Source organism: Pyrgilauda ruficollis, unplaced genomic scaffold (assembly GCF_017590135.1).
Source record: "Pyrgilauda ruficollis isolate IOZ18807 unplaced genomic scaffold, ASM1759013v1 scaffold1, whole genome shotgun sequence".
NCBI lineage: Eukaryota > Metazoa > Chordata > Aves > Passeriformes > Passeridae > Pyrgilauda > Pyrgilauda ruficollis.
This window is the reverse complement of record NW_024508100.1, coordinates 21,113,776-21,140,373: the sequence shown is the minus strand read 5'-3', so window position 1 is coordinate 21,140,373 and position 26,598 is coordinate 21,113,776. Positions and strand designations below refer to the sequence as shown.

At 37.5% G+C, this 26,598-nt stretch overlaps 1 protein-coding gene across 10 annotated transcripts in view; it reads left to right on the top strand.

The window, feature by feature from the left end:
• The window catches only part of FRYL (FRY like transcription coactivator), a 158,960-nt gene that overhangs the window by 20,380 nt on the left and 111,982 nt on the right, over positions 1–26,598 (top strand). For 4 of the 10 annotated variants that reach the window (XM_041490643.1, XM_041488482.1, XM_041487642.1 and 1 more), the window contains exon 1: positions 2,404–2,758. The exons of 3 other annotated variants lie outside the window; for them this stretch is intronic. In XM_041490643.1, the coding sequence (XP_041346577.1) occupies positions 2,584–2,758 (175 nt within the window). In that variant the 5' untranslated portion in view covers positions 2,404–2,583. Of the gene's footprint in view, positions 1–2,403; positions 2,759–26,598 lie in introns of those variants that run through there. 3 more of the 10 variants (XM_041490231.1, XM_041490149.1, XM_041489323.1) reach the window with 1 other exon arrangement.

The window sequence follows — 26,598 nt, the reverse complement described above, 5'->3', positions numbered from 1 at the left end:
GAACCCACAATTATACATTGTACTGTTTAACATGGTAAGAACAAATGTGAGGGAGGAGTATATGTGAAATGACATACCAAGTCAAAACCATAAATCCTGTATCTTGCCTTCATTTTTTATAAAATATTGTTTTCATAGAATGTAGTGAAGCATGAAAGTCCCGGAGTTAACCTCCAGCCATCCATATACATACATAAATATACGTGTGTGTATCTCCAGCTATCTTCTGTAGAAAACGTCTTGATGTTCTTTTCTTAAGAGTCAAAAGCTACTCTGAAGGAAAAAGCAGTAAAAAGCTTTTTGATACATCTGTTTTGTACAAGCTTTATTAGTTGATCAGGTTTAATCTTGAAATATGATCATGTGTCTGGAGGGTGGTTTTTATTGCTTGTATTTTATGTGTCCTATTACTTGAAAGGCTATTGTTTTCTAATTTTGCAAAAAATATAGCTTCAACACCTAATTGTTTTTTAAATTCATGATTACCTCACATATGCCACATGTTGTGTAAAATGTCACACCTTGTGCACTTAATGGTAAGTGGTGTACTAGGTACTTGAACTTCGCATGTCTACTCCACCCTGAGTCCACACACATAATAAAATCTCCATAGCTTGGTTAAGAGCACTTTGATACCAAGTTTGAGCCTTTCAGAGAGTTTTAAGATGGGTACAAAGTGAAATATCTGGTTGCCCCATCTGCAAACTCCAGTTTGGCAGGTGAATAGTTGGAAGCATTCTCAGTCTCACAGAAGCATCTGAATTGCTCTCTATCTCCCAAATGCTAGGAACTCCAAAGTAGGTTTGTGGCAAGATTTCAAGGGCAAAAAAAGGAATTCTATAGAAAATAATGCTGTAATGAATAAATGATGGCTTGAGCTTGTAATGACTCATGATCTGTTGTAATCACAAATTGTCTTTGTGGTATCTTTATTATTGTTCTGAAAATGCATGAACCCACTTCTCTGTAATTTTTTTTTTTTTGTATTGTGGGTAAAACACTGTGAATAAAATCATTATGAGGAGACTTTTCTGCTTGATCTCCCTGCAGGAAGTGGTATTCTTGTAATATTTCTCTTACGATAAGGTCAGAATTTTGTATTCATTTTTAAGGGAAAAAATATGTAGATGTTTATATTCATTTACAAGGGGAATTTGGACTAACCTGGATATCTGGGGTTTTTAATGCAGAATTTAATAGAAAAGACATTTTCAGTCTATATAGAACTTGAAAAAATATCTTAGGAGCCAGCTTTAATGAACTTGTACCAACTTTTTCAATTTGTGGCATTCTGAACAACATACATGGCAGTTGAGTGAGACTGACAACTTAATCCAGTTGAGCAGCCCCTTGTCAGCATGTAACTGAAACTCTGGGACCTAAAACATGTTATGCTGCATACCTTTCATAGACTTTTTTTTTTTTTTTCCTTTTTAAGAGCTAAACAGTAGTGAATTTCAGATTAAATACCTGCTTTTGAGGAATGTATAGACGTGTGCTATGCTTCATGTGTAGTTTGGATAGTTGTATTGCATGCGTTCAGAAATGTGTTAGACACTGTGCTGCCTTCAGAAAAACAACAGAATCATGCAGGCTGCCACTGAGATGTTTGGAGTGAGTATTTAGTGTATTTCCTCTGAGCAGTGTCTACAGTCTTTAGTGGTAAATGAGGTAGGAATATTGCCTAGTACAGTGTCTGTCTATCTCCACTCTAAGTATAGTAAATAAAAGAATACTTTAAATAAAACAATTATACGTATTCCCAATTGTAGAAAACCTTAAGGAACATTTTCCTTCTATGATAATCTATTTGTTATGTCCTTGGACTTTCTGCTCCAAATGCAAGTCATCTTTCTGGCTTCTTTAAGCTAAATATAAAACAACATTTAAACTTCCCGAAATAAAACCAAAAAATTCAGCTAAACCAGGCATGTATGGAGAAGTAGCCCTAGGGACGAAGTGGATGTTTGGACAAGAGACAGGTTATTTCTGTACTAGTAGTTTTCTGGAAGGTAGTGCGAATATTTTAAGTGGTAAAAATAGTTCCAGAGTCCCTGCAAAACAGAACATAAATATAATAAAAGTTAGTATTTTTGTAGTTAGTGGCTAAAACTATGTGAGAATATGAATGGTTATGTTATACACCAGCTTTAAAAACAAAGTGCCTAGACTTTCTGAATGGTAAGTGTTATCTTTCAAATACAGAAGAACGCTCTCTGTGCACTTCATGAATATGAAGAGCTACTGAACTCTGTCAGATATGAGTTTGCAAATGTGTTGCAAATTTTCTTAGGGCTTAAAACTTTTGCAGTGCTAAATAGTGTCTCCTTGGCGTGCAGAGTTTAGCATGTGTTGGTTAATATATAGGCTTGGTGGTGTTTGGTTTTCTTATCAGTCCACACAGTTGAATGTCTTTAGAATCTGCCTTGGAGCAGCTGGCTGGCAGCTGACGCTGCTGTTGGCACCACCCAGGTTTAAACATGACATCACCAGAAGTCCACCTCTGTGCTCAAGGAAGTTGATGTGGGAGCCACGCTCTGTGAAGTGAAGCATAACTGCTGAGAACACAGAGGGCATGTAAAAATGGAATTCCTGAAAAAAATTGTTCCCACTGCTGCTTCTGGAGATGTTCTGGATGTTGGGAGTACAGCCCGTGAAAGCTCTCCAAGGCTGCTGAAGATGAGACGGGTCAGACTGTTTTCATTAGGACAGACAATAGATGAAGACGAGGAGACACATGTTTTACATCCTGATTACTGTAGGTATCCATGTCATCAACCTGGTGGAAACTGATTGCTAAGTTCTTTCTTCAGATCACGATTATTTTGTTAAATTGACAAATTTGATTATAAAAGGCCTTTTTATCAGAGTTCCTGTGACTATGGTGTCTTGAGCTTTAGAACTACTTTATCACTGACGCATTATCATTTGTTAGTGACCTATGTGGAAGCAATTTTTCAGGATTTCTAGTTTTAGGATTTCTTCTTGTCTTTGTGTGCTTATATGGCTTTTCCCCCTCCGATTTCTGGGATAAGAATATGTTTAAGTTTTTAAACTATAATGTACATAAAATTAGGCACCAAGTTGTCTAGACAGAAGTGTGCTACACGGAGACCTGTGACTGCAGTGCAAGATGTGAGTTTTGTGTCATCTTTTCTCTCCCTGTTTTTCTGATACCCTAAGTTTTCAAAGGCTTTCCTTTTAAGAGTTTTTTTGTCTCAAAACAGTATGTTTCACTTTTTTAGTGTTTTGAAGATTGCACATTTTTAGTAGACATTATGTAAGTAAGTCAAGTAAGAATATGGATATTGTGTAGAGAATTTTCAACTTCAAGAAAATGGGTAAAGTTGCTTATATGATTTCTTTCTAAAAAAATTTTTTACTATGTGTTAGTGGCTAAATATTAGTGTATTGTGCTAATAAAAAGTAGAATTAGTTCATGTTCCTTTTTCAGCTAGTACAGCTGGGTGGTAATGGAAAATTCAGTTCTGCAATTTTTTTCCTGTCTGCCTGGAGTGGTGGGAGATGGAGGCATTCATCTGTTTTACTGGGTGATGGGCTTACAGCCTTAGGGAATTAAGCTTGTGGTAGTGGTGGGAAAAAAGGATTTCCTTGGAAAGACTTCTCTTAGCCTTTCTGATTGTAGCATGTACCACTTTTTTCAGTGCATCAGGTTGAGTAAAATAGGCAGCTGAGGAAAGCAGGGACAGTTCTATCTGTTAAACAAGTTGTTCCCGTGCACAGCAAATTGCAAGTTTATGTTCTTATGCTGTGGGTTGCTGAAGGCTGCCTACAGAATAAAGTCTGTTATGGCTGCCGATATACTTGAAAACTGATCAGAAGCCCATGGTGTCTGATGGCAAAGGTTTTTTAGAGTCATTTAACTTGGAATGCTGTACAACAGCCCTGGAGTTTATAGGTGGATATCACTGCAAATTTAATATCTCCATAGGTATATCTCACCAATCCTGTTTTATGCTATATTCTAATTCCTTTATAGCTCTCAATTTAAATAATATTTTTTCCACATGTTATAACTTCAGGAGAAATAGAATTGTCTTTGTGTCAGGTTAAAAGAAAATGCTGTAGGCTGATTGAAGTTTGTAGACAAAACGGATACATTTATCTTTGTTCAGTGTTTTGTTGATAGTTTGAGTAAATGAGGATAATAAACATAGAATAAACTAGTCTGACTGTTAAAGATGAATTTTCCTCTCTTGGTCCTTAAATATGTTCCAAATGGTGATGATTAGGAGTGATTTTGTGGAAACCAGCAGTGCCTGACTAATATTGCTTAATAGTGTGATGTCATCATTTACGAAATGAAGACTTAGTGTCTGTGCTGGGATCATGCTTTTACAATGGCAGATAGTAGCTGAATCCTCTTTAAATTATCTGCTTATTTCTATTTTTGTACCTTGGTAATGGAATGAGCTGCTCTGCTGGAATAGAGCAAAAGAACTACTGTGTTTACCAATTGGGTATGCTGCAGAAGGCAGGTGCTGACCAAACAGGTAATAAAATAATAGAATTATTTGAAAAAATATTGTAAACCTTTACTTGCTTATTGTTGGCAGATGTGGTGTTAATGCAGCATAGAATTTGAGGAGCTCAATAGTTTTTTAAAGCTGAGGTGGTTTGTCCTATTACTGTGTTTGAATTTGAGAGTGAGTGGTGATTATTTTTTTTATTTTTGCTTTCTGTTCCTTATTGCTGCTGTTTAAGATTTTTTTGTTGTTGTTGTTTTGGTGAGAATTTAGGTGAAATTCTGAGCCTGACAATTATTTTTAAGTATGACCATATTTCAGAAGTTCTCCAACAGACAGACCAAGCAAAAAAACCCTATTACTGGCACTGAAATCCTAAAATATTATTTTTGTAATACCAGCTAGTTGGGTTTGCATCTAGCTGACCTAAAATTTTTTGCGAGAAATTCAGGTGGTGAAATTTTTTGTTGTTGTTTGTTATTAAAATATTTATCATATCAGCTGTCAAAATATTTACTCAGTGTGTACTTTTGTTTTAGAGCTGAAAATAGGACTTTACAAATACATGCTCTGAGACATCTTTTAAAATATGTAGTTTCCATCATGTAGAATGGTTTCAAGTGTATTTTAGAAATCTTTTCAGAACTGTCTTTTTAGATGTGTAAGATGAGTACAATTGTAGAAGAAAACCGCAACTGACTTGTCGAAGTGTTTGTATATGACTGTATGCATTGTAATGCTTAATACAGGTCAGTAAAAGAACAGGCAGTTTTTAAAAATTTGCTGTAGCATTTAAGAGTGGACATGTTCTCAGTTGTAAAAATTTGTTCCAAAAAAATCTGGAATCCAAGTGAAACATGCAAAGTCAAGCCTGGAAGTTTCAGATTGTGTCATTAAAGAAGGGGAATGCCACAACTGCTCTGTGTGAACTGGCAAATGGCAGCTGTACCTGTGGTGTGTGAAATGTGCCCTTCTGTTGCAGCTCTGTGCTTTCATTGTGTCACAAGGCAGGACAGCTAATACTGTGGAACTGTCTTAATGGCCAGCTGTGTAAGTCAAATCTGCAAGAATTGTAGAAGAGATGTTAATTTTATCAGCGATGTGAGTATTCTTACTGCTCACAGAGCCCATGTTATTTCTGTGTATGGAAAACTTGCTTCACTTCAAGTGCTTCTGCTAGGAGAGTAAAAATACACCAACAGGAATCTGATCTTTGGTGGTAAAGTAATAGAGCCCTGGCTGCCTCAGGGGTTAGCAGCAGGGGCTGGATACACATACAGTACCTGTGAGCACTGTGTAACCTATAATATCAGCAGCTCTGCAGGGCATGTGCAGCTCCCAGTTGCATCTCTAATCAGCCCTGTACAGCAAAGTATGACCTGGGACTTGGTGTTTATACATGAAATAAAAGTCAGTTTCTGTACCCAAGTACAGAGTTTTGGTTGGAAAAGACTGGAGGCGTTGGTGTGCAGCTAAGTACTGTGGCTTTTCCCCACAATCTCTGCTTGCTTATGTTTAAAGGCTGCTCCATAATACTGTTTGGGATCCAGAATACTATTTACATAAAACCCTCTAACCTCTCTCCTTGTTTTCTTATCACTGCAGATAACATTGTTTTGCTTGAGTAATGCCCCAGGAAATTGTTCTGTGTATATTTTCCATAAGAAATAATAAGTGAACCTCTTCTAAGGGCCTTTGGAATCTGTGCTTGAAGCTCTTTGCAACAGAAGGGAGGGAAAGGAGATTTTGGTTCGATTTCTGAGTGCAGTTTTACAAGCGGATCAGGCTGATCTAACAGTTTGCTGTCAATGAAAAGGGCAATCTCACTCACAGCTGTGCAGCCTTCCCCATCTTCTGAGTTCTGATGTGGCTTTTCCCTGAGCTGATTAATTTCACAAAGCCAATGGAAAATGTTCCAATGTATTAGGGGCACTTTTTGAAATGAATCGGCAAGGGGAATCAGCTTGCTGAAAGGGCCTTTTGGGTCAGTAGTGGGGACAGCATTCGATATCTTTACCATCACCAAAAGTAGCAGTCACCTTTTGGATATCCTCTGTTTTAATTGATTTGTGGAAAATGAACTCTTAAATATTTTAGATAAATGGAAAAACAAACATCTCTCCAGAGTTTTATTTGAAGTGCAGGCATGATAGGTTTTATTATTACTGCATATAAGCAGATAAAATGAGCACTGGGTAAATGTTTCTTAAGTAAGGCATTAGCTTAAGATGGAGTCAATAAAGAACTGAAATAAGGTCCAGCAAATCTATTTAAAAGTAAGCCCAAGTGCAAAGAGGGTATGCCTCTGACTTGTTTATTTTACCATTAATACAGAAAATCAACTGTAGTTGTGTTTAGTTGTCAGACACATCTCAAATATAATTTTTACTTTATTTTATTGAAGATCTGATCTTTTAAAATTACATACTTGACTATAAACCTAATATACTTCTGTAGTTTTTCTCAAGGTTTCTTCTGAGGAATGTGTGCAGAAATTTACAGTGAATATATTTTAGTCAAGTAGTGAAGTAATTGTAGTTTAGTGCTCTATACAAGGTGTGTGCCAGTACAAATCAAAGGTGGATCTAGAAGTATCTCTTATACTTAACAGCTACTTGTGTATATATTTATATAAATGTGTGGAGTATGTGTATATAGTGAGGAGGTAATTCACTTGTTTTCCTGACACATAGTGAAGAGAGCTTATAAATTTTTTAATTGCTATTGATCACTTACTAGGTTATCTTTGTATCATATTATCAGGGTCTTTGTTTATGCATCTTCTGGACTTCAAGCACTTTAAAGGTTTTCTCAGACAGTGTTAGTATGAGCTTTCATGTGACAGCTGAATCAATGTAATGGCTCAGTGTTGTGAACAGGAGATTGTACCCTTCCACCTGTGTAGTTGTCTTGTATGTTCATTTTTGGTATTCCCGTTGCATGTTTATCTGTGGTGAGACTATTCTGCTTGCTAAACCAGAGGAAACCCCCCTTCCCTTTCAATACCAGTGGACAGGCAGCAAACTGGAACACTCTGAGAAATAACCAACAGGAAATTTAGGAAGTGAATGTCAGTAAACCTGCTGTTTGGACTTTGTTTTTCTGTTCTTTTGACTTTCTGTCCTGCAGCTTGTAAGGTGAAAAGTAAGAAGTAATAAAATCTCCAATTTATTAAGGGAAAAAAATAAAAGGTGAAATTGGACAATATTTAGCTGCAAATATTCATTGAAATGTTATCTTTAGGCTAATTCTTTGAAATAATGGAGATAAAATTTAGTGGGAGGATTGTAAATTAAGTAAATATCTCTTGACCTTTCCAATCTACAATTATTTTTAAGGTAGTTGTGAGAGGGACAAAATAAAGCTTTTAACTTGAAGGAGAGGGAGAGATATTATATATGTGGGGGATGTGAGAAAACTTAACATAGACAGAAAAACAAGTTTTCAGGAGATTCTACAAAAGCTGATTGAGGAAAGTTGTGAAGTGCTGAAGTCAACAAGATGTGAGGAAACTTGTTGCAAAAATATCTGGTACTGTAAAACTGTTCTATGATATACTGGTAATAAAAGAACAAAAATATTCTTTTAAATTCTTTGTGTCTAAGGTGTCCACAGGCCTTGGAAGTGACATTGAGAGAGACAGACTAGTTTAGCATGTTGTTCCTGTTTTGAATTTTACTGTATATATCTTGCACATAGAACAGATTTTAAAACTTAATCTGCTATCAGTAATGTCTGTTAGTGATCCCAAGGTAGAGTATATAAAAGGCTGGATAGCACGTAAAATAAAAATATCAGCTTGTTTTTAAGGAGCTGTTTTCTTTGAAGTAAGAAACTGTTATCCTTTAAAACATTAAAATTGATCTATGAGCTAAAAAAATCCCAACTAATATCCTCCTAATGCTGAAGAATGTATTTGAAAGGTCAGTATAGTATTTACTTGTAGGATTAATTCAGCAACTGCATATGAAGATGCTGTGCTTGTGATACCAGCAATTCAGATTAAAGTTACAGAAAGATTAGAATTGGAACATTTTTTCAATTGGAAACAGTTTTTCAATTGTCACTTGAAAAGGAAATCTGTGTTTCAAATGGAAAAGTTCTAGTTTGTAGGTGATCATACTAGTCTTAATCTCCTTTAGGCATGCTTTTTCTGTTTCTAATGAAAATGTGAATTGTAAGTGGAAGACTCAGGTATGACATTTTTCAGTAATTGCTATTTTTGACTATTGGTAATTTCTGTTGGCTGCATTTGTTAACTGTTTTATGTCTTCATTTGTAAGCTTCTGTGTTTTAGTTGCTTTTGTTCTAAGCTCTTCAGTAACAGGATGGGTCTTACCCTGTGAGTTCTAACTTTATATGTGTTCCTTTATTGTGTGGATCCAAACTGGGGGAAAGAGACCACTACTTCAACTATATCCTTTTAATCAAGGGCTACTTTGGAAAGCCTTTCCATTTTCACTAAATGTCATTTTTCATGTCTCTAACTTAGCACTGAATAGCCTTTAGTTGCTCTTCAAGTAAGAATATGTTCTCTCATGTAGTACATGCTATTGCAGAGTAGCTGTGATTTGGGAAGCAGTGTTAGTGATGTTGGTGGTTTTACTTGACATGCATCCTCTTGTTCTCCAGCCAAGTTCTAAAAGGTCCCTTCAAGCAAGGACCCACCCTCCCAGACAGGAGGGTTCTTGACTCATGCTTGTAAATTTTCAATGCTTGTATTTATTTATAAAATAAGGATTTTGTTATGAGAAATCCAAATGCACTACTGTTTTGAAGAGATGGGTAAAACTTTCAGAAAGCCATGTCACTTTACCAGTGGACTCTTCTCAAGAGATTAAGTTTCCATCTGCAGCAGTTTTTCATTACGTGCTCTGGATCTTCAGGACTTGCTGTGTGCTCACTTCATGAACTGTGCAATATGCCTTTGTAGGATGATACTACATAAATAATAATAGTTTTAAAAATATAACTTTATAAAAATATAAACAGTTATAAAAATATATAAAAATAGCTGATTAGTCTAAAGAGGTCTGTGGTGACAGGCACGTTATGGACCCCTATTGCTTGGGATACTTTCAGTGCTCAATGACAAGACCAGTATGGCAATATAAGTCTGACATCAGGATGCTGTTGCACGGTCGTATTAGAGATTGACTCAAAACTGTCTGTTGTCACTTGGCATCTCTTAAAAATGCACTGGTGTGGGCTTTGTCTCGGTTACTTCTTTGAGAGGATGACTTGCTGAAGGAAGGATGTTTTTAATTTCAAAGTATTTTCTAACTTAAAACCAGGAATACATATAAAAGAAACTCAAAACTTGTATAAAAAGATTGTATTTATCTAGTATGTTGTTTTCAGTTTATTAGAGTTAGTTTAAAATGTTTTTTCTTTGTTGATTGGGGTTTCCATAAATTCCTGTTTCATGGAAGGAGCCGTGCAGAGCAGAGTAGGTTAATTTGCCTAGATATTGAGGAAGTTATAGACGTTTATAGGTATACCTTGTATGTTTGGATGATTAACATGTTCATATCAGTTACTGGGAGAAATGAAGAGTATGCAAATTCACTATCAATAGGTAATATGACTGACAAATAGGGAAAGCCAGTTGAATGAACAGAAGCCAAAGCACATTGTCCATTTTATGTGAACATGTTTTTACCACCTGATTTCAGCTGTTCATTTTTCAGTAATTAGTGGGGCTTGCCGTGGGGTGACACCATGGCTCTTGTTTGGTGCGCTGTGCCCGATGCAGGAGTGTGGATGCAGAGCTGCCTGCCATGTTCAGGTGGAGTGCTGGGCTTCGCAGCTGCTGCCCTGTGTGCCGCTGCTGGCAGAGGCTGGTTTGTAGTCCCCCAGCTATGGCACTTTAAGGAACTTTGTATTGTGGACTATTTGCACAGCTTCCAGACAAACACGGCCTTGTAAAGTTTTAGTGTGTGTTAGGTGTTTAGTATCTAACTGTTGCATTTAGCTGCCCTTGGGTTTGTTACTACTCTGGTTCTCCCCCTTTCTGATTTTTGTATTTCTTTCCTTGCTTTTCTTTAGTGTAATAGCACACTTGCTTGAGATAAAGGTTCAGAAAAGACACTCATGAATTTTTATTTCTGAATTGCAAAACAATGTATATTTTACCTTTTAATTACCTTTTAAAATCTTAAAAGCATCTCTATTTTTTACTTACACTTCAGGTTCCTACAAGAATGTGTTTCACAGAGATGGGAGAGCTGCAAAATTCAGCATTAAAAACACTTTATTAATTGTTTAAATCCTGGTAACTAAAGCACTAAAGGCACTGTAAATATTTTCTGGCTTTGGAGTAAAGAAATATGCCAATTTAGTTCAACTGTGAAGAATGCCATATTAATGCAATTACTCCATTTATTTCTGATATTGGGTGGTGGAGCTCCATATGCTCCTGCCCTGTGTAACCGAAACATCAGGAAAGGCAGTTTCAGGAGTTAAAACCTCAAGAGAAAATTGGCTGTCCATGCTTTGCCCCTTCTTGCTTTCCTTTTCCTGACTCTCAAATACAATACTCCAAGTACTTACACTATGTGTGCAGAGCTGCCATCTGCGTAGGGATTGAAGCCATGGTGGAGTAAGTTGGTAGGCTTGTGATTGTGAGGTTTTACAGAGACACCTGCAGTAGTTCCCTCTTGTCACTGTGCCATTGCCCTTCCCTCTGCCCGCTGTTAAGTGCGCTGGGGCAGAGGTGGGTGAATGAGACATGCGTCTGCATGTGCAGGGCTCTACAGTGTTTAATGTACGAGCAGGAGTGGACTGCAGTGACAGTGGCTCAGGAGCAAACACTCAGCTTTGCTTATGGCAGAGGGAGGAAGGCAGGAGTTCACCTCCAGGCACAGGGTGAGCACATCCACAAGGATCTTCAGCTGCTCTCTGAGTTTAGTGGTAATCTGCATCTGAAAATATTTTCTGTCCAAGTACTATTGTGATCATGAGGCTTAATAGATTGCATCTTCTGTGCTGAGTTTATCCCTATAGGTAGCTTTTTTCTTTAACTTTTTATTCTTTAAAGTTTTCCCAGATGAATCATAAGCTCTCTGGTTTTTTGTTTTTTTTTTTTCCCCCGATGCTCTCTATAGGAATGGAATAACTGATCCTTGCATAGTGTAAATATGATGTTTCCTGTAAAAGTGGCACAGACATCCAGCAGCTTGGGAGGAACAGCAAAAATAGAAACACAAATGATGTGTAGCAGTTGTCTTGAGGCCTTGTAGGGTAACAGAGTTAAGCCTTTCCTTACTCTATCCATTTAAACGCCCAGCAACTAAGCAGGGATTTTCTGTATAGCTCCGTAACTGTTTCCAGGTTCCATTTAAAAGGTTGCTGGAAACTGAGGGCTGGTTCCCCAAACCCAGTGCATTGGTATGTTTGTGCTGAAGCGCAGTGAGGAGGCTGACATGGTACAGAATTGGACAGATCAGACCTTAAGGCAGTTATTTCACGTTGTCTGACATTGAACCATCCTAATTGGGCTTTATACCTGTAAGTGTTTTTTGCAGTCATTGAAGATGGAAATTTAGCATCTGAGAAGGGAATAAATCACTTTGTTTTCCAGAATTTTATTTACAGGGCTGCTTGTGACAATTGAGAAACTTGGATTTGTCAGACTTATGAGATGTAGTAGCAGCTTTAGGCTTGGGTATTGCTTTACCTGTCTCATTTTGTCTTGGCGGGAGATTGGTTAAATATCATCTCAGAACTGCCTGTTGCGGTTTTTGAAATGTTTCACCTTTTTATTACTGATTTGTTTCCTTGTAGTCTTACAATGTTTGCTGATCTGGAAAGCTAGATTTTCAGGAAGGACTGGATATCTGTTTACTATAAACTCTTATAAAATTCATAAGGCTGTTGCTAACTACCTTGAAAATTATTTTTTTTCCGGATTTGATTACTCTTGAAGGTTGTGGGGGATTTTTTCCCTTTTTTTTTTTCTTTTTTTTTTTTTCATTTACAGTAGACTTACTAGTCAACCTAAATATTGTTAACTTACTGAAAAGTTAAATATTAACTGTATCCTCTTTGATCCTACTCAAAGACTGTGTACTGTGAGGAGGCTCTGCATGTGCATCTTCAGTGTCCTTCCAGAGCTAGCTGGAAACGTCATAATTTACTTTAAATGGGAAATATTATTTGTAGTTCTGAATGCATTTTCTGTCAGTCTTTATCATCCTGAAGATGAATGTAGTAGGGCTGAAAACTAAAGAAATTTCTGGAAGCAAGAGTAGTTGCATGTTTTTTGTAACTGAAAATATTGCCTTTAGGTTTGGTTTTTAATTGATTGTTAATACCAGAATGCTTTGTTCAAAATAATCTAAATCATTTTGCAGAGGGATACGTAGAAAAATCATATTCTGTTATCTTGGCCATGCCATTGGAAAAAAGCAAGAGCTGTGCTGGGGGTTTGAGGGAGGGAGGTAGTGTCTTATGAATATGCTCCTAGAGAAATGAAGCTATTGTAGAACTAGGGAATAACGCTTCAAATGAAGGGGGGAAAAAAGGGAAATGAAGCTAAACATCTGTAATGCTCCCTGTGAAACGCAAATTAATGACTAATAAAGTGTTATTTCTTTGCCATTTAAAAGCAAATTTTTGAAGTCAAATATTGCTATTTTAAGATAACAAATACAGCAATGTCTTCAGTCATGAACCTCTCTTACTTTTTCAGCCTGTAGAGGTGAAACAAAATCAGCATTGTTGGTTTGAAATGAAAAATGAATAATTTTTTTTGGTCTTGCGTATCAGTGTGTGCTATGGGCCAGATCTCTGGCAGTTGCTGCAGCAGCAGTATTATGCATATGGCACTTCATGAACATTGTTCAAAATAGTTGCCAGCAATGTGTCTGGGCAACTCCCAGAAAATGGCAGGATGTTACTTGAATTAAAGCAGAGCTGTGCAAATAGGCTTTGCAGACACATTTCTGATAAATGTATTGATCCTAATATGGATAATGATCCTTTCAGAAATACATTTATTAAATACCTAATGCTACAAATAAAGAAAAGTTCTGTTATCTGTACTATCTGCAGTGCTAAAGTTTCTGATCTCTTATATTGCTTGGGTCCTCTGTTAAAACACTCAAAGCAAATCTTGCCTGTCCTGTGACTAGGCTTACTGTACATGTATTGAAAATTCCATCTAAAAGGTATGTGTGGAAGTGCTGAATGGACTTTGCTTGTACAGGTCATGCTGTGGATGAATGGTACCACAAATGGCCAGTGTAGTGCTTCCTGGAGCAGCTGGGCTTACAGTGCGTGAATCTTGTAATGTATCAGTCTATTTCCAGCCTGGAGTCTGCTGACTTGGGTCACTGAAGCAGCTTGAGCAATTTTCTTCTGGCCATCCTCTTTACTAAGGGTTTTCCGTATCAGAGCAGAAAGCATGGTGTGGACGGGGCACTTGGATTAATCATTTGAGTAGAGTACAAACAGCTTGCGTCTGCAGATTGAGCTCTTCTGCTTTACTGCACCTACAGTCCAATTCTTGTCATAGTCTTTTAAGAGCTTACTGATACCAGTGTGCTTATTCATGCATACCTCACCTTGGCTCTTCAGAAAGTCTCAAAAATAGACTTGATAGTAGTCTGCTCCCTTTAGAAGTGAAATTGATCCAGAATCAAAAGGTATACAAATACTGGAATCAGTATATAAAATGTGTATTTATTGCAATTGTGTAATGTTCAGCCTATTTATAAAAGTATGCACAGATCCTCAATTTAATATTTTCTTTTTTGGATTTTTTTCTTACATGAACCAGCTCCAAATGAAAGCTATTTGCTTATGTTTAAATGCAAATGCTTTATTTGCCATTTTGTCTAAAATAGTAAAATATTAATCTTACGGGAGACTTCTTATAAGCACTCAGACTGATAGGTATTTTTAAGGTCATGCTTGTTGCTCTCAGTTTTAGACACCGTGTACTTTCCAGAAGACTCTTTCATTTTCCTCTTCATTTGAGTAGAGTACAAACAGCTTGCGTCTGCAGATTGAGCTCTTCTGCTTTACTGCACCTACAGTCCAATTCTTGTCATAGTCTTTTAAGAGCTTACTGATACCAGTGTGCTTATTCATGCATACCTCACCTTGGCTCTTCAGAAAGTCTCAAAAATAGACTTGATAGTAGTCTGCTCCCTTTAGAAGTGAAATTGATCCAGAATCAAAAGGTATACAAATACTGGAATCAGTATATAAAATGTGTATTTATTGCAATTGTGTAATGTTCAGCCTATTTATAAAAGTATGCACAGATCCTCAATTTAATATTTTCTTTTTTGGATTTTTTTCTTACATGAACTAGCTCCAAATGAAAGCTATTTGCTTATGTTTAAATGCAAATGCTTTATTTGCCATTTTATCTAAAATAGTGAAATATTAATCTTACAGGAGACTTCTTATAAGTACTCAGACTGATAGGTATTTTTAATGGTCATGCTTGTTGCTCTCAGTTTTAGACACCGTGTACTTTCCAGAAGACTCTTTCATTTTCCTCTCTGAGAATGAGGAACTGGAAAAAAAAATCCATGTTGTAAATGACATTTTTCTAACAATGTTCTAGAAATATATGATATTGATATCTTGTAACTCTGCGTGATGAGTTTTCTTGGGCTCTTCTAAAGAATTAGCCTTGTCTGTGCTTGTCCAAGATTCAGGAGCTTGTAATCCATAGTTTTTCTTTCCTGCTTTTACTCTTCTTGTTTTGATTAAAAATAAAAGGTTACATTTTAAACTTTGTGGTTTATACTGAAATGTTCTGTTTATTCTAATATTTGGTAGGTTGTTTCATTAACTCATTTCAAAGGAAAACCAAAACCCAGGAAGTCTAGTATGGCAGTCATTGTTATTTACACACCTTTGGTTATAAAGCAGTTAAATTGAGGAAGAAGTATTGTTGGAAGGCTTGTGCACAGTTGTACAATAAGGTAACTCTTATGATGCTGTTGTTATATGATAGGGCTAAGATACTGACAGACCCATTATTCCATTTGTGAAATGGACTTGTACTGATAATTTGCCCTTCTTGGAGGTAGGGGAAGACTGTGAAAATACTTGGTGTAAGCCATTTTTAATAAATTAGTGATGTCCATTTAATCAAAGTTGCTATGTGTGTTCATGTATGTATGAGAGCATACATATTCATGTAGTATTAAAAGAACACTTTCTTTTCAAAATATTTTGCTTCCTAATATTCTATGTTCCTAGTCTTCAATGCATCTACTGAAATCCTTAGAAGGAGGAGCTTATAGTCTTGGTACATACAATTTTCATTTCTCAGAAATTGTTAATGGGCTAATATTTTTTCTGTTAATCATTTAAAATTAAATTTGGTAGTATTTTGAGGAAACCCCATCAATTGTGATCATTAGTTGATACCATGAATACATAACAGTGCTACAAAATCTCAGATGCTGTGGTGAAAGGCTGTGTAACTTGCTTGGCCAAACACCTCAATGTCATAAATAAATGCAAATTTTGAAAAAGATTTCCTAATAATAATATAATTTTGAAATGCTACTTTACAGAAATACTGACAACTTCTCTGTTCGTTGAAAGTCTTCTTAACAGGATTCTAGAAGGTGGAACATGGAGACTAGGTGGAACATGGAGACTAGTATTTTGTAGGGTTGTTTTAGTATATCTCCTGGAGTTTCTGGGATGATTGTTTTAAATAAGTTTTTGGCACTGATAACTTAAAGAATAAAAGCATGGGGGGCGGGGGGAAGGCAACTACAAAGAACCCAAAGTGTATTTTAAAAAGTCATTATTTTTGAGGTGCTGAGAGAGTTGGCTCATGATTTTGGAATGTACACTGTTAACAACGATTCCTTTGAAGAAGTCTCTGTAGCCCAGTGTTAAAGGCAGTCAGAGACCAACCATAATTAATACAGTCTTTCAAATTAGTGGTGAAATTCATCAGCCGGTTCCAAAATGTGACCTTTATATCATACTCATAGCAAAATACAACCTCTGATATGCCTTATTTAGTAAGGGGATAAAGGAATGCTTGAAGTGTAACTTTGAATGTATTCATAATAGGAGTGATGAAAAAGAATATGCCTACTGCATAGGCAGTACTGCCTGAAACAGGCTTATGAGAGAAAGTTTGATGCAAATTCCCATCTCTGTATACCTGGTTTGGGAAGAAAAAAAGTACTATTTTGATATAGGTGGCAATTTAGTATCTAATTATAGAAAAATATTTTTTGCATGGGGGAATTTGGATTATTTTTAATCTATGAAAACTGAACGATATTACTGGTCTGTCTCTTAATGAAACGGTTCATCTCCTAAATGACAGCAGCTGGTGCTTGAACCAACCTAGTGCAGTGACAGGCTTGTCCCACTCTTTCTCCAGTGTCCTTCTGCTGCTGTGTTAGACCTGTTACTTAGAAACACTTAGTTTTACATCAAGTGGTTTATGTTATCTCTCTGTTAGTGATAATTCTTTTGTCTATGTTGGGTGAGGGATATAGATTTAAAAAGCCCCAAACAAACAAAACCAAAACCACAAATAAACCCCAAACCTTAAAAGTATTTGATGTACCCTGTTCTTAAATCTTTCCTACAACTTCAGATAATTCTAATTTGTCTGAAGATACAGGTATTATTTCCTCCTCATGGCTTGTTTACTTCTTTAAACTGTACTTTGTTAGTCCAGTATGGGCAGCAGTATGTGCATTTTTAAAAAATCACCTTAAAGCAGGTTTAGTTAATCAGTCTGCCTTGGATCCACATGATTTTTTGGTTCATCTGTAAGGTGTGAGTGAAGTTATAATTTAAGTAGACATAGTTAAACTGTTGTTGGCAGCTACTGCTACAATAATCTCAGCACCCAGTTCTCTCAATTTCTGTTACTTGACCCGGGGGTAGTGTTACATGTGTAATTTGGTGGCAGTAATGGAAACAAGCGTTACTTTCGTCTTGTCATTTCTTCCTGTCAGTATGTAGAAGTCTTTCTGAAATTTTTGAATTGTCCAATAAAATTTTGAGACACCTTCAGGTGTGTTTTGATCTCTGTAAAGATGACATCTCAATTTGACAGCCACGAGATTTTGGTTGTACCTGGCAGTGTGGACAAGGTGAAGGAGCTGAAAACTTTACCCTGTGCTGAAGTGGGCAAAGGCTATTGGTAAAGTATCTTGCTTTATCCCAAAAGAATGGCATTAAAACCTTAGTGCTACCTAAGGCAGTGGTGGATTGCATCCCTAGGAACCCAGAACTGTAACTTCTAAGAGACTTTCCGTTGTGGTGTTTGAGATGATACTGGGCAGAGTAAACTATCAGATATACCAAAATTGTGCCAAGTCCTTTAGAAGACACTAAGAAAAAAACCCCAAACCAAACAAATCTCAGTTCAAGTCCTTTAAAATAAAGACATTAAGGAAAAAACCCACCAAACTCCAAAGAGCTAGCAGAATCATAAAAGGATTTGGGTTGGAAGGGGCCTTAAAGCTAGTCTAGTTGCAGCCTCCTGCAATAGCAGGGACACCTTCACCTGCACCAGGTTGCTCAGAGCTTCATCCAGCCTGGCCTTGAACTCTTCTGGGGATGGGACGTCCAGAACTGCCACTGGCTGTAGTTCTCTTGCAGGCATCCACCGTGGGAATACTTACGGCTTTCCTGCCTTCCACTGTGATTGTTTTTCATATTTGTGATTTCCCATCCTCGGTACCGCCACCCCTCCTTTGATTTTGCTGATCTTTTCGCATAGACGGCTTGATTGTCTTTTGGCACTGCACAGAGCAACGCTGGGCAGTTTATTTAATTCATCACGATTTTAACAGATCGGTTGGAAGTTTAGTTAAAACTCGGAAAAGCACAAACAGCCTTTTATAGCCGCTTTTGGTTGGAGTTGCAAGGAGTCGCTTCGTTCGGCTGCCAAGGGCTGGTTAGCTCGGTCGCTGTGCCCGTGTCGCTGGGAGCATCCCCCGGCAGGAGCGTGGGTACACCCCGGAGGCGGGAACGGCCCCGGGGCGGGGCCGGCGGGCGAGGAGGGGTCGGTCCCGGCAGGAGCCGCCCCCCGCCCGCCGCCCCCGGGCCCTGCGTCACACCGGCACCGGCACGGCCCTCCCGCGGGTGCTGGCGGAGGCGGCGGCGCGGCCGGCGCCCCGCTCCGCCCTGCCCGCACCATGCTCAGCCTGCAGGACTCCCTCTTCTTCGAGATCAGCATTAAGTCTCTGCTGAAATCCTGGAGCGGCAGTAGCAGTAAGTATGTTGCTGCACTGGGAACCACAGCAGTGTAGCAGATATCTTATCCTTTTTTAATTTTTTTTTAATTTTTTTTATGCTGCTGTGTGAAATTGCCCTTTAAAAATCAGGGTTTTAGTCGTCCTGTGTGCTGGTGCAACTTGGCATTGACGGTCTAAGAGCTAGCTGCTTCTTAGTTCTCGTGAAAGATTTTGTATGTATATATTTGTTTATTATTTTATTTTCTCAGACTGCAGTTGTTTCAGTCTGGTAAAGTTCTTTGCACCCTTTGCTGTTCAAGAGAGGTGACAAGTAGCTGCTCGTCTCTGCGGAGTTACCAGATGCTGATTGATGTCTTAGCTCTGCCAAGCTCCAAATGCCTCCTTTGAAGCAAATCAGCCACCCTTGGACAGTGTATTTTACAGGGGGGCATTATTTTTGTGCCTGAAACCTATTATTATGCCTACAAAAACTGCCCACTTTGATCTTCTAAATGGCCCGAAATGAGAGTTTCTAGGAGGATTCCTTGTCTGAATTGAACCAGTGAAGCAAGGATGCTGCTCTTGGTTCAGACATCCCCTGTCCTCACATCACCCCTTCACACATGCTTCAATGCAGGGTCCGGGCCCGGAGCTGCCTGGCACTGTGTAGAAGGCTTTGCTAACGTAAGCACAGCAACTTCATGACAGGATGCCAGGAGGTGATAAAGATGACGTAATTGAGCGTCAGCTGAGTATTTCCTATGTCTTAAGGTTCTTGTATATGTGAAAAAGAAAAAACTTAAGATCTGGAGGTAACTGGAAATCTCAGCTTTATGTTTCATTAATTGCTGCTTGAGATGTACTGGGAAGCGCAGTTTCTACTCAATGTGCACTTCATTAAAATAGCTCCATTAGGATTTTTACCCCAATACAGTAGTTTATATTCACTTGTCTTGTTTGAAGGAATTAGTAGCAAGTTATTTATTATAGGGTATATTAATCAGTGCTAGGAGAGTATGCAGATACTTAGTTTGTCCTAATAGCTCATTCAGACCTGATATGCTTTTTGTATTAACTGCTGTAATTAATGTTTTAGACTGATAACTTCTAGACTATTGTCTTACAAGTTAAAGCAATGCATGTTTCAGAACAGGTTTTCCTTGTAGGTTTTGCTTTTTAGTTTGTTTCATTCGTGTCTTGCAGATTAACGGTATCTGTTCCAAATTATACCTTGTAATTGTACTTGGTAGTTATTAACATGCTTGCTGCAATAGAGATAACCAGAAGGATTTTTCCAGTATTTTATAATAGAAGTTGAAAATGCCTTTTGAAAATTATTAAAAATCTTTAATGTTGATTCATGTATATTGTTTCCAAACTAAAGTAAATCGTAGGATACAATCAGTAACAACAAATTTAGTCTGCAACTAGATATATAATTGTATAGATAAGGAGATAAATTGCAGCTTCCAGACTAGATAATTGTCAGCTGCGACAAGACAGAGTAATAATAATAACAAGATAGAGAGTAATAATAATAAAAAGGTTGTCTGAGAAGAGGTTATATATGATGCTATATTTTCTCCTTTATGCCCTCTGTTATGTAAGCACAAAGGGAGTAAGATCTTCCTGACTCCTCCATCAGGAAGTGGCACTTGGATCATCTACCAACAAACCAATTTTCTGTGTGTGCTGGAGATAGCTGGAGTTTATTTCACCTTTTCCAGGATTGTCACTCCATTTGTGAGAATGGTTGTGATTCCAGCATAGCTGCACGTCCACTCCGTGAGCGTGCGAGAGTCGCATTCTGATGGCGCTGTGCAGACTGGCCGGAGCAGAGCCCTCTGTGCAGCCTGTGCCGGCTCCAAGGACTGTGATTCACATGCATGCCTTAGTGAGTGGAGCTGAAGTGGGCAAGCCATTTGCTTTGTTCCTAAGACATTTTCTATTCAAGTGATGCAGTATGTGCAGAGCAAGGAATTACACAAGATGTTTAGGATGAGCTTGGAAATTCAGTAAATATCCATATGCTAAGAGATTACTTCAGAAAAGTTTTTCCTATGTTTTCATAAAATTTTTAGGTGCAAATGCTACTTTTTTTGGTTTTTATCATAACTTAAAACTTTTCCGTGCTGAAGGATGTCAGAAGAGGAGTGGGTGTGCTTGCATGCCTTTCCATGTACATAAAAGTAAGCATCTGCAGAGTGTTTAAGTGTGTAACAGAGGCAGGAAAGCTCCATGGGTCTGGTTAAGGGCTTGCTTAGCTGGCATAATGTCGCAATGCTGGCTAAGGTTTTATTGTAGTTGATCTTTTTTCTTTCAGTAACAACAATGAAGTGACATTCATACGGCCTAGTTTCAGAATGCTGTCTCTGTGCCAACAATTTTAGGCATTACTTCTTTTTAAATGGAGTCAGGAATGTTCTTTTAATCCAGCAGTGAAGTGAGGATGTTCCTGCTTAAGAACTGTTTGCTTACTGAAGTTGTGAATGTAATGGGGGCTTTATATTTGCTTGTCCTCAAGGTTGCTTGGCTCCTTAGTATTTAAGGAATCCTAGTTGTGATGATGTATCTCAAGTGCTCTTGGATTCTGTTGTGATGATGTATCTCAGTGCTCTTGGATTCTGTTGTTTAGCCCATTGCAGTTTCAGTATGTGGTCTGTCTAGTGGTTCTGAGTTCCTAAATTGTAGGAAAAATACTAATTTTGATTGTTATTTAATGTTGCTGGGTTTAAGAAAGCTCTTATATTTTGTCCACAAAAACCTTCATTTAAGGTTAAGGAGGTGTGGATGCCATGAGAATTGCTTTTAGTAATGCAATATGTGGGTTCAAAAACCAAATGTGGTGCTGCTTACTGTGAAAAGCATTAAGTAATAAATACCTTTCTGTAAGATATGACACAAGTTTTTATGAAAACTAGGCATGCATTTCTAGGGATTACAGTCTGGACAGGAACAATGACTTTCCAGTAAGCACAAGTACAATCCATTATTGCTTTGTTCAAAAGCTTTTTTGTGTTTCCAATACTTACTGTATTAGTAGTCATATCCTGTTTGGAAATAAAGAATTATTTCTGGATTTTTTTTTTTAATAGGATATATTGTCTTTCTAAAAGCTATCACACAGCTTTCAGTTGCTGTGCTGCAGTTGTGCTGTATCTCTCTGGTAAACAGAAGGGACTAAACAGAAGGGTACACCTTCGTGTGGGTGCTTCTCTGTCCTTGAATTCATCCCTATCTTCTTCTGGATGAATCAGTTTTGGAGGTGCTTCATGAGATTTTCCATACCGCCTTGCTCAGCTCGATTCAGAAGTCATGCATGTGTCTCTAGGACTTGTGCTCGTTAAGAGAACAGGGCTGCACTTTGGCAGTGCCCCTGCCAAAGCTACATTGGGGTCGTTGCCCTTGGCCTCTTTTTGGTAAAGGTTTGTGACAGTGATTTTCAAAGTTACTGAGACTTGTGAGCCTGGGAACAAAGTCCTGCCAGGAAAGCGAGGTGTATCTGCCTGTACAGCAGTTGGTTTGGAAACTGTTATAAAATCAGAAAGAAATGGAGCAGCTTTAAAAGCAGGTGAATTATTGGAGCTGTGGCCGCCAGGTGCTGATGAACATGTGAAAACTGGGGAGCTGCCTGGCAGATACTTTGGAATCATTCTTTCTGTGAATGAAAAAAAAACCACTTGGAGTTTACTTTTTAAGATTCATTTATCATCCCATAGGATTAGTTTGACTGAAGATTACTTCTTCCTTTACCAACCAAAAATGAACTCTTGGCTCTCAAGAGAGGTTCTGCTCTGCTAATGCAGTATTTAACAAAGTAGATGTAGTGGATTCATTTTTATCCTGTGACTTCTTGTTTGAGGACAGCAGTGAAGCTGTAATTTAAATAAGAAGGGTCATGTTAAAGTGCCGTGATAGGAATGTATATGAAAGAGGACCATAGGAAGAATTCTGGGAAAACAAATGTTTTCTTGATGGTCTTATTCTTTAGGAGAAGATGGGTGAGGTAGAGCATACCTGGAGGTGTGTGTGGCTTTTTAATAAAACCACAGGTTTGCTGCTTCTGTGGCTATTTGCTAGTGGATTATACTTTTTAAAAGTAATAAAAGCACCACTTTTTAACATACTGGAAGTCATTATTGTATGATAAATTTCAACTTGTTTTCTCATTAACTGTTAAAGAGCAAAGAAAAATGAAACTTGAGGAAAAAATTGATCTGAGATGTTACATGATTGCTTCTCTTTCAGACTGTCCTTTGGGCTCAGAGTTACTAGTGTCACACTGGTGCTCTAGAGAATTTTCAAACAGCTTTTATATTCCATTGGAAGAATCAGTACTACTTCACAATGTAGAGAAATTCTATTTTCATGAGATACTATTTTTGGTGCCCTCTAAAACAATAATAGTTATTAAATAAGGACAATATTAAGTAGGGTGTTAACTTCATTTCTCTAGTGTTAAGCATCCCAAACAATAATATGCTCAGTCTTTTTTGTAAGAAACTTTTTCTTTACTGTAACCTTGACTTCCAAGGATCATATCAGTTAGTAGTGTTGCCTTGTATGGTGAAACATGATAGGCACTTTCTAGAGAAGGTAACAATTTTTCTTTATGATTATATCTTCCAGAACTGTTTTGACATATTGAAAAGTGAATTTTTAAAATGAAATATGAATCCAAATGTACTGATTTTTTGAATCAAATTCAAAAAATTGAAACCAAATTCTGCTTTTTTGAAAAAAGCATCCACATGTAATTTGTGTTAGTAAATGTAATTACAGGTCCCTGTACTACTCGAGCAGCAATTTTTTTTCCTGTAGAAGGGACATGTGATGACCTTTCCACAGTCTTTAATTTGTCATGGGAAAAGCAAGTTTCTGTCAGTAGTTAATCACCAAATACAGTGTGAATGTATCAATATATTAAAGTATTGCATAGTGTGACCTCCATATTTGGCTCTATGAACTTCTGTGGCCTTTGGTGATGGTCTCTTGTGCAGTACATCTTGAGGCACATAATGAGTCATTGCATTTGCAGATATGTGCTGTGTTGGCATATTCATTAACAGAGGTGCTAGTAACACTCTGTGTTGTAAAATTTGCTGTGTAAAGAGAAGATTGGGTGGGGATTTTTTTTTGCCCTCCCTTCTTTTTGTTTCTGGGTACGTTTGGAGCAACAAGGTCTGTCATTGGATGTGGGCTTGAAGAGGATAACAAGACTGTAAATATAACATCCAAACCAGTCAAAGCCAAGTACCACCCTGAAGCTGAAGAACACCCAGCATACATGAGTGAATGATCTCAAGGGAAGGAGGCTCCTGTAACAGAATGCTCAGGATCAGCTGCCTGGCAGTGAGAGGCTGCCTGCCTCTCTTGGTGGGCATGGATGGGTATCTCGGCTCAGCTGGATCTTTGACTCTTGCTCTCCTGTCTTTTGCATAGAAGCCTTTTTATATTTGCTCATTTTTCTTCTGTGTGACTGAAGATGGGGTGGGTTGGGTATTTTGGGGTTGGACTATCTTCCATTACTGCTAAGCATTCATACCTACTTGTATACTTTTTGCCTGCCTTACCTATTTGATGTCAGCAGTCTGTATTGTAACACCCATGTAAATTGGGCATTAGAGTGTGGATGCTCATTAGGGAAGTGCATGTATCCAGTTTTTTACCAGTTGTGGTTAGCTAAGGTTATATGATGTTTTGTGCCTTACTTTGGACTTCTCTGCACATAAAGATGGAAAATATGGAACTGTAATTTAAAACAATTTTTTTTGAGGATTGTTTTGTGTGAAGTTCTTTGTATTAATTTTTTAATAAAATGCTTGTGTTGTAGGAAGTACATTATATGTTGGGATATACATTATTTATCTTCATCAGACAAAGATATGCTAGAATGAGCTTCCCTTTGTGAAATTCTTTCTATGAAAGTGATAGACTTGCTGCTAAACCCATAACTAGATTCTGTAATGATTCAAATTGCAGAAGAGAATGCTGTTGAAAGGAGAAAGTGCACCAAATGCAAATCACTCTGTCAGCTACTGTTGCTGGAATAAACTGCCTGCTCTGCATGGACTTCAGGAAAGCTCCAGATAAACCAATTGCAACAAGCCATATCAAATACCCCATTTTGCTGACTGGTGTTTTTTTTTTTTTTTTACACTTTAGGCCTGGTGCTTTTGTATTTGAAGGGGAAAGGTTTAGACATTAGGGGTTTAATAGCATTTAAGAGATAACTGACACAACGACATTTATTTATTTGGAAAGGTGGCTGCCAACTTTTTTTTGCTATATTATATCCTGTGTACATGTAGTTAGAAGTTTTCCACTCTACAGAAGTAAATGTTCTTCCTCATTCCTATACAAGGAGTAATGATGCCAGTCAAAGGGAGCTGTTAAATTCTGTTAGGTACAGTGCAAAATAAAGGGTCTATTTAAAGAGGAAAAGGCCGTTTTAAATCAGAAAGGGCACTCAGAACCTAAAGGAAACTGGGCCATGCTACTGTAAATAAGAATTAAATTTTTGAACTCTTAACATTCCCAGTTGCCTGTGTGAATGTCACAAGCAAAGGTTTATGTTAGTAGTCTGGTAGAAACTACATTTTGTGAGATTTCAGGGGAGTTAATGAAACATGATGTGTAAAATAGGCTACCAAGCAGCAATAACAGAAGAAATTAAAATGTTAAGGCATAGAATTGCTTTAACTGCTTTTAATATTAGAATATTAGTTATTGGAAAATTAAGGTACAGAAAGAAATAAACATTTTATCATTGAGTTTGCTTTGATAACTCTTATTAGACAAATCCAGGAGTCTCTTATAGACCGATCTAGAAATATTTAAAATACAGTGATGGTCAAAAAGCTAGATGTGGAAAGTGTTTCAATACAGTGACAGAGTTACATGGTTTATGAGTCTTTAATTAATTTTCATAAGAATTTAAACTTGTTGCCCTAAGTAGGTATGAAAAAACAAGAAAAGCATGATGTGTAGATTGTACTTAGTTCAGAACAACTTCTACTAATGAATATATATGTAAATATATTTGAAATGCTTTCAAAGTAGTAGTAGAAAACAACAGGCATCTGAAACATTTTCCTCGTTCTTTGCCTTTTCTCATTCTTCTTCTAAGAATCAATAAATTGAAAATCCAAAGGAGTACTTTTTATCAGACATATGTAGCCTCAGAAACAGGCTGCTAAGAGTTTAAAAAACAGACCATTTCAATCTTCAAAAATAAATGTTTTTATTTAGAACATTAATATTTATAGGTTTCTTTCTCAAGAATTCATTTAAGTTCTAGAAGCAATTAATTTTATAAAGAGATCTTAGGAGAGCATGTGAGGTATAAATAACTCCTGTGCTTCTGCCCATCAAGCACAGCTGGCATGTGATTTGGGGATATTTTCAACTATATTTTTTGAAGTTTTCTTTGCAGACAACTGGTACAGACAAGAACAGTGGTCTAGAAAGATGTATGAATGCATTAAACCCTTGCTAATCAGTGCTAACTAATTATTGGATATTTGAAAGAATTGTTCCATTCGTAGTGCTATCAAAGCGGTGTAAGTAGCTCTGGGCATCGTTCATTTTCTTCCTTTTGCTTCTTTTGTTCATCATCCCTGTTCACTTCCTTTGTTCATGCTGCTGAACTAGAACTGAGTGTAAGTAGCTCTGGGCATTGTTCATTTTTTTGCTTTTATTCATCATCCCTGTTCACTTCCTTTGTTCATGCTGCTGAACTAGAAGTGAAGATCTTCAGGATAGGAACAGTGATGTTTGTGAGGGTGCCAGGGTCAGTGGTCAGTAACAGCTCAGCAGCTCTTAGTGCAGCCCATGTTGGGCTTAGAAAATTGTGTGTCTGACATCTCAGTGGAAACCTGCCTCCCCTTTCTCTCCAACATCTTGCTTTGTGCTGGCTGTCA